Source organism: Acanthisitta chloris, unplaced genomic scaffold (assembly GCF_000695815.1).
Source record: "Acanthisitta chloris isolate BGI_N310 unplaced genomic scaffold, ASM69581v1 scaffold2134, whole genome shotgun sequence".
NCBI lineage: Eukaryota > Metazoa > Chordata > Aves > Passeriformes > Acanthisittidae > Acanthisitta > Acanthisitta chloris.
Window position 1 is genome coordinate 76,560 of NW_008668531.1, and position 16,071 is coordinate 92,630.

At 36.7% G+C, this 16,071-nt stretch overlaps 1 protein-coding gene across 1 annotated transcript in view; it reads right to left on the reverse strand.

Annotated features, from left to right (window-relative positions):
- Positions 1-8,518, reverse strand: part of LOC103800532 (diacylglycerol kinase beta-like) — a gene marked incomplete at its 3' end in the record, with an annotated part of 80,112 nt that extends 71,594 nt beyond the window's left edge. Inside the window, exon 1 of the mRNA XM_009072912.1 lies at positions 8,449-8,518. Within this exon, the coding sequence (XP_009071160.1) occupies positions 8,449-8,518 (70 nt within the window). The remainder of the gene's footprint in view (positions 1-8,448) is intronic.
- Positions 8,519-16,071: the final 7,553 nt, after the last annotated feature.

Below are 16,071 nucleotides of genomic sequence, written 5' to 3' on the forward strand. Positions count from 1 at the left end.
TGAAAATGGAATGCTTAGTCATTAACTTTTCTCCTAAATACATTCTCACAATTCCCTTCTATTACAACTGTATTATTTAAGAACCATGAACCTACTTCCATGCCTAAGAGTTAACACAAGCCCTGATACTACTGGCAGTGCTAATACCGAAACAGTCACAATGCCCCCACTACAAACACTCTAAATTTAGTAGCATAATCTAGAAAATATAATTATTATCCTAAAAATAAAGGCCTAACATTATCCAGTCTCAGCAGAAACAATTCAACATCTGTACTGTATTATTGTACTTCATTGCTCAGCAAGACTGAGCAAGCCTTACAGTCTTGTCCAGGTTTTGCAATTGCCATCTCTTCCCCACTCTCTCAGAAGAAGTAGATGTGCAAGATGGTTGCAAACAAATTACCATTTTTCTAGTGAGGCCACCAAATGCTCTTGATGATGAGACAGCTACCTATTCATCACACAGCAAGCATGTCCAGTGCGTCTCTGTGCTCAAATGATGGGTTTGTAATAAAACCAGAATTTTCTAACACTATTTTCTATTTGAATTCTGGGATAAATGCAACTTGGTACCATTGAACAGGCTGCAACAATTTTTTCCTTCTCCAATTCCTCTAACATTTCTTCCATATGAGCTCTAAATAGGTACAGAACTTTGACACTTCGACTAGCTTTCCTAAGATGGAAAAATACAGCACATTAGCACTCGCACAACTGAGATCTTTTACTTCATAATACTTTTGTTACCCCTAAATGAAAGTTATAAGTTTCTAAGCCATCATATTTTTCACCCTGCCAATCAATTATTTAGGAACCACAGGCAGCTCTTTCAGGAAGAAATTGAAGCTAAAAGTAGCTGGTGCTAACTAATTCTACTCTGGATAAATTTGCATCTTCAAAAGTTTTGAATGCCAAATATACTCTTAAGACATATTGTGTTCTCTACTCTTACTAAATGGACCAAGTCTTTTCCTGTTATATGACCTCTTGTTCGCAGTCTCCAGACAATAGCATGTAGCAGCAACAGTAGTTTTGCATTTTGCTGACTATCTGAACTTCTGAACAAGTCAGATATTTCTGGAAGCATCTTTTGCATTGCAGGAGAATAAGGCCTTTTCCAGCCTTTGCAATTCTATGATTCTAGGGGATCTAATAAACAGCAGATTTGTCCCAATTTTGCCAGCTGATAGTCACAAACATATAAATTCAATCTTTTACACTCTTAAAACATCTCCCTGAAGCTAGCATACAAAGTTTCTTGCAGTCAGAAGACGGGGGAGCTAGACATGAGCATAATACTGCAAGAAGATATTTCAAAAGTCACTCAATATGACTTTACTTTGTGCCACTGCTGAGTATAATTCAAATAAAGTTCTATGAAAGCCATTTATTCCTTAAAGAATGCTTTAAATTAGAATATATAGTAGCCTGAGAGGGACAGAAAGTACTTAAATGCACTTGCCTTTGTCATAAAATTTGATAGACTCTTTAGCCAAAGAAAGGGGTTCAGAAGACACTTCTACATTGTTCCTTTCCCTAAATAGTTTATTATACCTTAAACAAGTTGGATGCCCTTCTTCAGCATGGGCACAGAAGCAGGAAACAAGTTCTGCATACACCTGAGGATACCACCTGACTGCCATAAAAATGTTCCTCCTTAATCATAGTTGTGGACAGAGTCAATATGCTACTGTTTACCCAAGACAGGTTAGCTGGAGAATTGACCAGCTTCTGTTGGGATAAAAACACAACTGCTAGTCACCAATGGGCATATATTATATCAGAAACACTAAGCATTTTAGTACATTAGAAAGCCCATCTCAGAGACCCAGCTCACACTGTATTACTGCATGTTTCTCAGCTTTTTTCCTTCAGAAATGCTTGGCTCACCATACCTATCTTACATTTTCTTCAAGACCTAACACAGAATTCCTCATAAGGGAAAGGAAAGAAATCCACTAAGACTCGATAGACACTGGTGCCTAGCTCTCCACCTCCCAGTCAGAACTTGATCTATGATCCTATCTTCAGAGGCCAAGTCCCAGGTATAAGTGGTTAAATGAAAAACAAATTCACAAGTTTGTGTCTGTTCTAGCATGAATTTCAGTTTTACACAAGTCATAAAGTCTAGCACACTCAGTAATGCACAGCCTTCCTTTGGACAGAGTTCACATTGTTTTAAGAGCAAATCTGACTAGAGGCTAAACATATATCACATTTTCTCTAAAATGGTACAACATAGAAATGTGCACCATTAAATTCACAGATCTTAAGAAAAAAACACTTTAGTATTATATCAATAAGCATGGTTCATAGTTCACCTCTCAGACGAACTAAAGCAAGTACATCACCAAAACCTTGAGTGGGACTCTAGTTTCTCTTACTCAGATATGTCTCAAGTCACAGTCTCAGAATTTGGATGCAGTCTTCATGAATTATCTTCTGGCCGCTCCGCCCCCAACAGGCTTGGCATGCAAAGAGTGAATCTCTCACTAGACCCATTATCCTTCTCCATGAAGTTCTCCCAAGTGCATGGGATATTGAACAGGTAGCATTAGCAGACTCCACCTTTCAGCCAGTCTTACAGGTTCTGATAAAACTTTCTGAGAACATAATTTCCTCTGTCTTTACTAACAGCAGCAGAAACACCATAAGCATAAAATCCAATACTTGGGGTAAAAATATTCTCAGTAATCACCAGCAATTTTCTCACTCCTCTTTCCACAGTCAAAAATAGCTGGTTTTGGCAATCTGAATTTGATGAGGTCCATTACTTCATTAGAATTAGCACAACTCCATGTGGCATTAGAAGCCTGGGACTCTGAGGGATTGTGTTAATGGACTATAGCTGCCAGTGACCAGCTGACACATGTATTAAGTTCCCCACAGGTTATAATTTATATCCATTGCAAAAGAAAATATTTTCCATCTGTGAGGACCACAGAATCAAACACACTCAAGAGACTTTGGCAACTTAATTCTGAACCAAAACTTCTGCTGACCTTCCAGTTTCTCTTCAGTGATCTTTTTCACAAGTTCCTCCTTCCTGTTCCCCCATAAAATTCTTACACTATCTAGTTCTTGCAGTAGCTATTGATGCTACATCAAAAGATACTGCAGCTGCTGATGCTGTTCCTGTTCTCACAGTCATTTCAGTAGCACTCCAACATCTATTTCTATCTTCAGGCTGTGACAGTCTGCTCAAGTTCTCCTCCACCAGCCTGGGAAAAAATCACTGCCAAAAGTTTTGCAAAAAGGTTTTTTTCAGGCTTTTTCCTCAGGGCACATTTTGTTGACAAACTCAAAAGGACAGCACAAAACCAAGCTATTTCCCCAGAGTGCACATACTGACAGAGCTCAGAGGTCTTTTTCTCCGCCTACTGAGGGAAGGGCAGAGCTTCCTTTTTTTTTTTTCTTTAATGCCTAGCTGACTCATGAAATAGTCTTGCTTTAACTGTTTCCAATCCCTTCAATATTTCCTCACTACCTTTTGGAGCAGGATCCTCTAAACTCCCCTTAACACATAATTTGGAATACAACAGCCATAAAACTTGATTTAATAAAAACAACATACAAAATTCATTTAATAAAAAGGATTTTAAAAAAACACCTATCCAAACTAATCCAATTTACCATACAGATTATAATCACAATGAAGCCATTTATATTCTCGTAATGCCCTTACAATTCGTGCTCCTGTTAGGAGTAGTACAGAACTACATATATCATAGGATCATTTAGGTTAAAAAAACACCTCCAAGATGATCAAGTCCAACCTTTAACTGATTACCACTTCATCAACTAGACCATTCAGTCCTTTCTTGAACACCTCCAGGGATGGTGAGCCCGCCACCTCCCTAGGCAGTCCATTCCAATGTTTAACAACCCTTTCCATGAAGAAATTCTTCCTGATGTTCAGCCTGAACCTCCCCAGCACAGATAGAGGCTATGTCACTAGCTGTCACTAGCTGCCTGGGAGAAAAAGCCAATCCCCACCTTGCTACAACCTCCTTTCAGATAGTTTCAGAGAGCAATAAGGTCACTCCTGAGCCACCTTTTCTCCAGGCCAAACAACTCCAGCTCTCTCAGCCTCTCCTCACAGGACTTTAAAATGTATACCCGAATCTTATCCTATGCAGTGACATTGTCATGCAGGAAAATCCCTACATCTTTTCACCTTTCTTTCCCACAGCCAGCATTGATCATGGAGTCTAAAGGAGGAAAAAAAAATTAAATTTTCTTCTCTTAAGTGCATCAGTTTCCCTAGAATCTTCAGGATTTGATGTAGACTACATTATTGTTGTTGTCATTATTATTGCTATTATATAATAAGCACACCAGTTATTTCCATTCTTATTCATTCCACATATTCTTCTGAGGCAATTTAAATCCAGGCAAAGATCTAATGAAAAGTATTTTCTACTATTCTCTCTTTGAAACTAGAGGAGAAAGGAAATTTTTAATTTGACTGTCAAGAAGGACGCAGAGGAACTGTCTTTGGAAATAATTATACTTCCAAAACCACACATATGCATATTAAATGCAAAGATGCAAGTATTATGTAATATGCTCTTTGAACTCTAGGAATACATTTTTTTTAAATATTTAAACTGTTCCAAAAATTCATTGAAGCTCCAAATTATTTAAGTATGGCAGGAGGATGAAGAAAGATCTTAAACTGGAAGTAGAAAGTTGCCTGGAATTGAACTCAAAAATAATTCAATAAAATAAAATTACAGATATACCTTGGATTAATTTACTGGAAGGTACTCACTTCCTATGAAGTTCCAAGTGTTAATTAGAGGGAAATATTTTCTGATTAGGAACAAGTTTTGGAGAACTCATTCTCTTTTGCTGTTCAGTTACATTCATGGGAATTGGGAAAAGCTCATATGTATTCAAAAAAGAAATATTACATTCCGGGTATGTGTTCATTAAACAATACACTTGGATAAGCAGCAAATCATACTATAGATATGTGAAGAAGACAGGCAGACAAGATGTGATAGGAACTTCTCCAAGTGATACCAAGGACAGTACCTGCACGCAGAGCTAGGAACAGGCCTTGTTTACCTGTCCTTGCCAGAGTAGACAGGCTATCATCAAGCTCACAGAAGATTAAAAGTGGAACTACGCTGAACTGGAAAAAAGTGTCTTTCAGTCAGAAAGTGGAAAGCACGTATCCTTTCAGAGCACTTGAATTGACATGAGGAATTTAAATGGTTTTATACAGTGAAAGATCCACACACCTACATCGGTGCCTAAAAGTGGAATTTCGGCTCAATTCAGACCTCTAAGCCCAAGACAGCTGGATCTATAATGTCCACACTCGATCAGCTACAGTTGTGCACATATAACCCAACTCTGGATATAGTTCAAGCTTACTATCTGTGCAGTCTGGATCTCAATATATTTTAAAAATTTCTTTATGTAACTGACATCAATTGACGCCGAAGAGAAGCAGATCATCTAGGTGTATCCTGAGCTCTGTTTCAGTGTAAAGATAAGAAGAGGCACTTAATTTGTCTCTCAGAACCTGGGTGGATCAATTCCTCCATTCTTCTGAGAAACCACAACCCTTGGAGATATGACTGACTTCAGTGAAGTCTGGCAGCAAGTCTTCTTCATAAAGGTAGAAATGAGACAAGTTTGCCTTCTGGATAGGGGAAAGATCAAGGATAAAGGTTCAAACTGAGCTTCAGCCTCAAAAGATTCAAACTCAAATACACCATTCCTACACCAGTATGCAGCAGAATAGCCTGAGTTACCACCCCTTACTATCTTGGATCCAAACTAAAGCTTTCAAACCTGCACTGTGGGGTGTACATGTGCCCAGGGCAGAGGTTGGGGCTGTCACACAAGTAAAACACTATCACCAGCTTACATTGAGGGGACTCAGCTTCAGAACAGAACTCTGTGAGGTTTTTTTTTCTGATTGCCAAGCCATTATGCAAAACACTAGCAAATGCATTTTAAAGAGAATATTTTCTGCATGAATAGGCACATGCCTGAAAATAAATGAGAAAACTTTCTAAACAAAATTTATAAGGCTCCAAAGAGAAGCAGAAATTGAAATACACCCTATGCTTAAGAATTGCCTACTGGATATAGAACAAGGTACCTCAGCACACACTCTCTTTGGGTTCACCTGCTAAAGGTATCTCACTTGCATCAATAAGAGTAGATACTGAGAAACATCAATATTTAGTATTTGAACATGTGGTATGCTATACAGGTGTAAGTGTGAAATCTAAATTCTGTCCTCTGGGCTCAGGTGGGTCTAGTACACTCCTCTAACAGTTTAACAATTTCTTTGAGTTTTCTGTTAATTAAGTCTTGACCATTCAAGTATTATTACCTTTTATTTGCACAGCAAAATGTGTGTACACTAATATATGAAAAAAAACTCTTTCTGTAGGTCTTGTTTGAAGTGTTGAACAACTTTTTCTCAGTCTTATACATCTTACTATCAAATACCTACATAAATTGTTTCAGATGAAAAAATAATCCAGTGTATGTTTGTATAATGAATGTATAAGAACAGTGTGTTCCATATTTCAGCCTGTTGTATTAGGTTTGCGTGGTGAGGTTTTGTCAGCAGGGGACTGCAGGGGTGGCTTCTGTGAGATGCCAGAAGCTGCCACCATGTATGGCATAGTCAGTTCCAGCCAGTTCCATGTAATTGGACAGATGATTTTGTTTCCTTTCATTTAATGTTTCTGTGTGCCACATAGAAATAAAAGAGCTAAAAAACACAGATATTTTAATTTCTCAGACTCATATCAGATTTTTAAGGTCTTCTTTTAAATAGAAAGTCCTAACTGGTCATATGCTGGGCAATACAATGTTTTATATTTCACTATGAAATAAGAAATAAGATAGCCCCTTGCTCAGTAACATCACTGAGGATCTAAAGCAGAATATGAAGCAAACTTCCTTCAACTCTACAGTCTATCCTTTGAGATGAGAAGGTGACATGAGGAGGAAATACTTTAAGGATAGACTACTTTAAACTGTACAGCAGTTGCTGTAGAACACTGTGAAATTGCAATATACACGTTTCAGAAAGCATAATTTAAACATTTCTATCTAATTTGTTGTTGTTGTTTTTCCATGACATTGCATTATATAAATTACAATTCATGGCTTAACTTGATAACAAGAAAGTATTATGAATCTCAATCACATTCCAGTGGAATGTATGATTCAATAATAATTCCATTATTAATTTCAAAAATCATTTGATGATTGTTCTGTTAGACTATACTGAAATACAATTAAGTGCATGCTGTGCTGTCACAGGCACAAGAAACCCCAATGGAATCACTAGCCTTCAGTTTACCTTATAAGCAAATGTTTCTTTTAGTAATAAATCAGTAACATTCATAAATTAGATGAGATTTTCTACATTTTTAAAAACAGAAATTTAAGTTACTTATTATACAGGAGAACTTCCTAAAAGATTTTGAACTTTTTCAGTTCAGTTCTTATCAGGCTTCATGAACCATCTACTAAATCTAGCTTTCATGTTCAGTATCTGCTCTCTAAGAATATAATTCTGAGCCATTTAAGGTGCTCAAGAAGCCTGAGCAATAATGAAAGAACTGCATCTTCAGCTTACAGAGATTTTTGTTTCCTGCTCTTTCACAGGACTACTCCTCTGTCCTAGGTTACAATGTAGGGTGTATTCTACTGTCCTCTCCACAAGCTGTTAAAGCAGGTGGAGCAGTGACCATTACCTCCTACTCATCCCTGATGGCTCCCTCAGGAGGCTGTCTCTGTTTAATGGGCTGCCTGGGACCCAGGGCATGCATAGAGTTAAATTGTCCCATTGTGAGATGCTTTCAGGTTGCTTTCTGACTCTGGCAGTGGTTTCTTTTCGTACTGTTGCATTTATTGTTTGGGGTTTTTTTTACTAAATTGTATTTCTGACTTGGAGTCTCTCACTGGTTTGCTTCCAAACCAGCACATCCTCCTTCATATTGATTATAGTATTAGAAACATCTTCATAGTGAACACCAAATGTGTTTCTCCTGAAATCTCCATGCTTCTTCCATGACTGAGTAAGCCTTCTTTTTAACTACAAATCCCACTCTAGTGGCCTACAAATTGTTATGTCAAATTGAGGCAAATTATGGTAAGTTAAGCCAAAGCCTTAAAAATATATTCTCCAAATACTCACAGTCACATAACCCATAGTCAGTCTACATAGTATCATGCTGGATAAAAATTGTTCAAAAAAAGAAAAAGTTACAGATTACTACCAATTTTGTTTTTACCCTCCAAACAACATATATTTTGGACTAAAAAAATAAGCATGAACCATAATTTAACCTCTTACTTGACAGAGACTAATATCAATAATAAAACAATTGCATATCTTGCATTCAAAATATTCTTAATTTTTAATCAACCATAAAATAATTTTAAAAAAAATTTACTTACATTCTGCATATTTTTGAAGCTGAGAGAACTCTCCGGGGCTAAGGTTAACCCACTTCTCCTGGCTCGTCATACTGGCGGTCAGAGTCCTTTCTAAAGATCAGAAAAGTATTCCCTTTGACCCAGGTGATATAAACTCCATAAAGATTTGCAGCTTCAGTTCACAGTGTTTGGAGAGTGCAGAGATGGCATCAGTCTATGTGGATGAAGATTTTGATGCTATAAACAGTTCCCAATGTGTTGGTTCAGTAGCGAGTTACAGCACTGTTAAAAGATCAAACATGAGAAGCATAAATACCAAGTTTACTATGGGAATAATTGTAACTGATAAATATTTTCTCATAAATACTTTTGATCAAAATTTTTCCATGCAGTATTTGTCCATAAATAGTTTTATATGGATTTCCAAACCTGAATGTGCAGCATTGATACTCAAAAATTATCAATGATTTATGATCAAATGCATCTGGACACATTGTGTTGGAATGTTTCTGACTTAATAACCACTGCAATAGTAGACATTATCTATCAGTAAACTTAGTTCCTTATGATTTTAAAATTGGATTGCTATAACTGAATTTCTGCCCGACTATGTTGTTGTAGTACAGCAATGTGTGGCCTTATCAGAAATATTCTGAAGCTTCTAACTCTCCATGCCAAAAGTGAAATAGATTCTGCAGTTTGGTAAGAAGTTCACCAGAGAGCTGTACAAATATTAACCATTCTAATGCAGTAGTAGGGGTTTGATTTCTATAATGTCACAACATTGCTGAAGCCACTACTGAAAATCAAATATAGCTGTTGGTACCGTCACAAATCTGCTCATAAAAGAAAAAAAAAATAACAAAAATAAATCAATAAATAAAACTATGGGTTGCTTCTCATCTCAATTTCATACAGTTTCTACCTCTGTAGGACAGACCTTAGGAAAGCAATGCATTACCAACACCACTCCTTGAACAACAGGTAGGCTACTTTTCATCTAATTTTAGCCATCTGAAAGTCAGATACCTCAGCCGAGATTGTCATCTCAGGCACTCTCTTTAATCAGCAGAAAGAGACAGGTGGCCTAGACAGCAATTAATCCCTCCAGTTTCAACATAATCTTAAAATGTGATGAATTGCTTTCTTGTGGTATTTATCTTTGCTATTGATTGCAGAGGTTGCCTAGAAGACAAGTTTAGACTAGAAAGCTAATTTTAGACCATAAGTGGAATCTCTTCATATGCCTAGCAATGTGTCATTTGTAAGGGTCAAATTACAGAAAGCACAAAGAAAAAAGATTGGACCAGAAGAGACTAACACAGTAATCGAAAGAGTGCTAAGGAGCAAGATGTTGGTAGCTGAGAAAGAATAGATAAAGGAGTAAAATTTCATGAGGGAGGAGAAAGGAAAAAAAAAGCTACAAACAGAAACATATTTTAAAAATCCACATTAACCCAGTCAGATTACACCTTCTTTTCTTTTCTTTTTTTTTTCTGCCTTACATGTATATCATTCCTGAAAAAATAAATTCATTCAGGTAGACACCTTAGCCCCAAAGAATGCTCTCATTGCTCTCAGGCCCTTCTTGGTGAATGATTTGAGTGCATGAACTATACTGTGAGGAAGTAAGGCTATCTAAATACAGTAACAGCTGCCTGGTCTTTTAAAAAAACTGTACCAGAAGAGATTCCTACGCTCTTCATCTCCCCAAGTTAGAATAAAACATAATGTTAAATTGGAAGGTGTAAGATCTAGAAACACTGCCTGAACAAATAACAAAAACTAAAAGGAGCATTGTGATTGGGACAAAAAGAAAGGCAACATTTATGTGGATAATGTTGGCCAAGTGCAAGGCACATCAGCCCTCAAACATCAGTGAATCAACATCAACAGGAGAAGAAGGTCAGCAACTACGAGAGCTAAAACAGACCTTCAGTAAGAAAAGCTATCATTCTGCCTTGTGAACCTCAGTCCTCTTATGCATGACAAGAAAAAATAACTATAGTCAACAGGGCCATTTTAATTGAATTAGAGATGTTTCATTTCTGGCAGTTGATTAGATTGTATTGAAGACAGTTTCATTTCTTCAAATAGGAATATTTTTCTTATATTCTTGAGAATGGATTAGATTTTACTGAAAATGTTTTTGTATTTGCATAATTGATTTAATAGAACCAAAATTTTCTATCACAATTCCATCCAGTTTTACTAATTTTATCCTTAACAACATCAGTTTCATTACCTGCAAAAGTTAACATTGCTGAATGCTGTACAGATAGAGATCATCTTGATTATTCAATATGGGTATTTGTGATAAGCAGCTTACCATTAGAATTACTACTGATAGCAAGGTAGTAACTGCTGTGCACTCTAAACTGATCAATCTATTCACATGCAATACCTTTAGCTGACCACTATCTATAAAGTTTGTTGTATACACAGTACATGGGCAGTGAAAACAAATGCCTTCCTATTGACTTCCCCTTCTTCAACTTCAGATCTAAATGACCAACTCTGATATCCTTTCTCATATATAGATGTTGATGCTGAGGACAAAAGCCATCAATGCATATGGTTTTACATGACGCATACCATTCGCTAAGGTAAAACATTGGAAGATCATCTACATACTACACAACTGTCTGTAGAAGAAAATATTAATTAATTAAATTTGGCGTTTAATATAAATGCATTCCTTTGCACTTCATTTTAATGCTCTTTCAGTATTGCAGAAAGACCATGCAGTGAGAGACCTACAGATAAGTATATGAAGAGGAAAGTAGTAACAGGGATAATGCTACTGTGTAGTTAAAAACAAATCTTGAACTACAACATTAATCAAATGTGCAAGCAGGCAGGCAAAATAAAGATCAGCAGCTCTAAACAGACAGTGATTTGACCTCTCCATACAGAGATAAATTTGAAGAACACAATACAACACACAGTTAAAATACATAGGATGTCAAGTTGGGAACATTCCAGCAGTCCTCTAAGAGTTTGACCTATTCTGGGAAACTCAGACCTGTGCACACATTTTGTTAGTATATGCTTAGGCAAGATTCACAGCCCTCTCAACCAGACACAAAGCAGGCCTTACAAACAAGAGAAATTAGAAACACTACATTAATAGACCATTCATTTTATCACAAAAAAAAAAAAAAAAAAAAAAAAAAAAAATTTTGAAAAGATCTTCCTCCTATATCCACTAACTATAATAAGTGTCAGAATTTTTTATAACATGCTTTTGTTTCTGGATTTGAAAGATTGTTACATGTTCTGTCAAGATTCCTACCAGGCCACACACCCAAACTAGGAAGCTAAGTTTTGTTAAAAACTATACAAATCAAATTACTTAGCATTCAGCCAACAGTGCTAACAAACTTAGGTTTCCAGGAATTCCCCATGCCACTGAAATCCTCAGCTGCTCTGCAGAAGCCAGGCTGAGGTGTGAAGAGAAAGGAATATACCATGGAGGAAAGAACAAATATAGAGGCACATCCCCTATATGCCAACCTCACCAGTCAAATAATCTCATTCCACTTCATACAGTCCTCACTGTCAGGAAAGAGGAGTTTTCGAAGAGTATGGGGAAAACCAACAAATTACATCAGTCCTACAAAACCAAATCAACACCACCACGCTCACTTTGAACTTCAGCCTATGGAAACACATTCAGCTTTTCAACCAACACAACCCAAATCCCGCTGTTTCCTCCTAAAAGGCAGAAGGCCTTCTGAGGTCCATCCTCACTGCCATGGTGAAAGCGTGACACTGCTCTTAATGCATGCCTTAAGGAGCTTACTTCTGTACATTGTTAACAGGAAAACCTAGAACAGCCTAGAAACTGGCTTTTGGATTTTCTCAGCCATTCTTTTTGCTATCTACCAGCCCTCACATAATATACATCTCACATACAATTTCATCAATTGCTAGTTACTCCATAGAGGGGGCACAGGGTAAAGCTAGTTTCCTTCCAGGGAAACTAGTTTTCCACAACATGACTGATTAATGATTTTTGCCTTGAACAATAGGAATAAATAAACCAGAATATTTTATACTTTAATTGCTATGGAGGCTGAAGCAATTATGCCTTTCAAGAACTCTTCTGTACAGAATGTACTTGCTATTTTCTTCACTTGGGTCCTACACTTTCACCACGGTTAGCTGGATCCTGTCATTTTAGTGTGGATTTTCCAAAGGAGAATTTGGGTCCTACACTTTCACCATGGTTAGCTGGATCCTGTGATTTTAGTGTGGATTTTCCAAAGGAGAATTTTCACATGTCAGATACCACATGCTGACACATGTGCCGGAAACATTTTTCTCTGTTCTCCAACAAAACCATGCTAACAATCTTTAATTTCTTGGAAATGTAGGCATTATGTGCAGATATACAAGACATGTGTAGGTGTTCTTGCAATTCATTTTATACTTCGTAGAAAACAACAACTCTAATGTCATAAATGCTTCAAATTTACATAGTTGGAAGTTTAGTATATAAAGTTCAATGGGAAAGAAATCCAATCAAAAGTATTGCTAATCACCATTCTGGTTTCTTTACTGTCAAATAGAGATGTAGTATAATTACATATAATTGCTGCTGGATTAACAACATGGATGAAAAAAATGAGCCCCATAACAAAACAACAGCTTTTTTCTACATAAATTGTATATTTTACATGACAACATTCCTTGTTTTACACTGCATTTAGCATAGTCATTCAAGTAGTACAATTTTTCTTCGATTTAGCAAAGGATGTTTACTGATATAAATTAACATAATTCTGAAATATAAACTATAAACATTGATACACTGAAATCAGTGGCAATTTCTTACTGAGCTGCAAATCTCTCCCTTTAAAGGAGTGACTTCAGCACAACTCAAAAGCACACTTGTTTTCCTGACTACTTTATTCCCAGGTGTACTAGTCTGGGACGTGTAAAAACATCCATTTAAATTTTAATACTGAGATACGGACTGCATTCCTCAGAGAAGCAATTATTCAAATTCACTTTCTCAAATTATTTATGTGGAATATATCAGTTAACACTGGGAACACATGCAGCACAAAACCCATTGTGACATGATAAGCAAAATACTTGAATCTTTGAGAAAACATTTCACCCATGCTACAGTTGGTGACAGTGAAAAGTGTTAGTAACAAAAACTGAGCACTGATAACTTATCAGAATGCAAGACAGCAACATCATTGGATATAGTTTACTTACATTTAAAGTACAGGCATACATTCTTAATTATATTTTTTACTTTACTCTGCTATGGTTTAATCCCAATTGGCAACAAAGGACCATGCAGCAGCTCATTCACTCACCCCATGCCCCAGTGGGATGGGTTGGACAACTGGGGGAGGAGGAAAAACTCGTGGATTGAGATGAAAACTGTTTAAAAATTGAAGCACAGTTGCTAATAATAATAATGATAAATGAAAAGGAACATACCCAAAGGAAAGAGAGGAACAAAACCCAAGAAAAACAAGTGATGCACAATACAATTGCTCACCCAAGCATTGATTGGTCCTCCCTTGGCCAGCCCCTCCCTGAGCAGCAATCAGCCAATTCCTCTCAGTTTATATACTGAGCATGACATTCGATGGTATGGAACATCCCTTTGGCCAGCTGCTCTGGCTATGCTCCCTCCCTGCTTCTTGTGCAGCTCCTCACTGGCAGAGCATGAGAAACTGAAATGTCCTTGACTTAGGGTAAGCACAGCTTAGCAACAACTAAACAATGTGTTATCAGCATAATTCTCGTGCTAAATCAAAAACACAACACTGCACCAGCTACCAAGAAGAAAACTAACTCCATCATAGCCAAAAGTGGAACACTCTCCATGTACCTTAGCTTCATCACATGACTACTTTAAAAAGCAATTTCTGATAAATGGTAAATTTTCCAACTCATAGGCTTACTATTCCAAATTTGCTACACTAATTACTTGCCAAGTCAGAAGAACTAAATTCAAATTTCTCAATGTTTTTGTCACTAAAAGAAATATTGAAATAAATGAAACCTAAGGAAATCTGGCACAAGGAAATACCACAACATATATGTGCTGATGCATCATAGGTTTATAAACGGGTTTTTTTCTTGCTTAAAATAATATAACTGGACAAATTAAACTGACACTTTTTCTGACTGGAATTTAATTCAAGCTGATGAGAGAAGCAGTCCTCCAAATGAGAATCATGGATCTGTTCCCAATGTTAAAAACTTCTCAGTAACAATTTTAGGAAAACAGATTTAAAAAGTAAACATTATAAAAGGACATTTTAGGAGTTAGTCATCCCTCTTATTGTTTTACATCAATGACTAAATGAGCAAATTTGTCCATAGAGCCATTAAAATTTGCTACCATCTTTTTATGATTAAATGACCACATGGTACAATATTTTAATTGTATAAGTGACTTCTGATAAATATATTGAAATTAGGAGAGGGAGAAAAAAAAAAAAAAAGAGAAAATTGACCCCACCAAAAAGCAGACAATAAAATGTTCAGAAAGAAAAATGTCTAGGCAGCTGCTAGTATTTAGAAACTGGTGAGTTTAAAAAATTTACCATTTGAATATTTAAAACCTTAAAAGAATGCTGAAGGCTTATGACTGATATTCTTTAATAAATGGAACAACCAATCTGAGATAGAAAGAACTGGTTTTGATAGGTATATAACTATATAACCTGTAGTAAGTTCTCTGTAATACAGCACATTAGGGTGTCCACTGGATAAATCACTCTGTTGAGAGGACTAATCAATCTCTCAAATAATTCTTTCCATGTCACCCACTACTACTACACTACTGTTTCTATATATCCACCAAACTCCTCAAAAATCTAGAGCACCATGGAATAAACATCTTAGGGACAATCTCTGCCTTCCAAAGTGTCACCATTCCCAGGAAAGCTAGCTCCAGGAGTGTGTCTCTTAATGCGAGCACTACATAGACCTCCCAGCAACCAGCACCACAAGTATCTGAGACCATATCAGCACAGTGTTAAGCACTTCGACTATTATCTGCCACATGTTCTTCCTCTTTTCTTCCATTTCCCTCTCATAGGTCAACCTGCAAATTCTGCCTAACAATTAACTTTTGTTGGCAAAAAGCTACAGGGATTTTTTGTTTCAATTGCTGGGTTTAATTAATCTCTCCATATTTAGCTGCTCTAGGGGTGATTACATTAGAGGAAAGCAAAGCTGAAAAGTATAATTTACAACTGGGGAAGAATTCTGATGCTCCTTAATTTCCTGGAGCAGAAATTCCTGCTTCATGCTTGGAAATAAGTCTTTGAAGAGATGTACTTTAGTCTTGTGACAAAAATGCTCCACTACGCTCCAGGGAAAGATTTGTTAACCGCTGTCCTCATTCCAATGTTTTATGCACTTTTAAAATAAACTGAGAACAGGACACTGGAGGTTCTTTTAAATAATTTGTGAAAATATGAACCTGATTTAACCAACAGGAAATCTGTACAGAAAAGAGAGATCAGGTTGGCAAGCAGGTTAATGTATTTCATAGCAGAAGTCCATGCTATATTGTTGTCTACTAGGTGGAATTCTTTTTCTTCCCCTCCACCCCGCGAGGGTTTCCCATCTTAAAGGGAAGAAGAAAAAAGTTGATGCTGT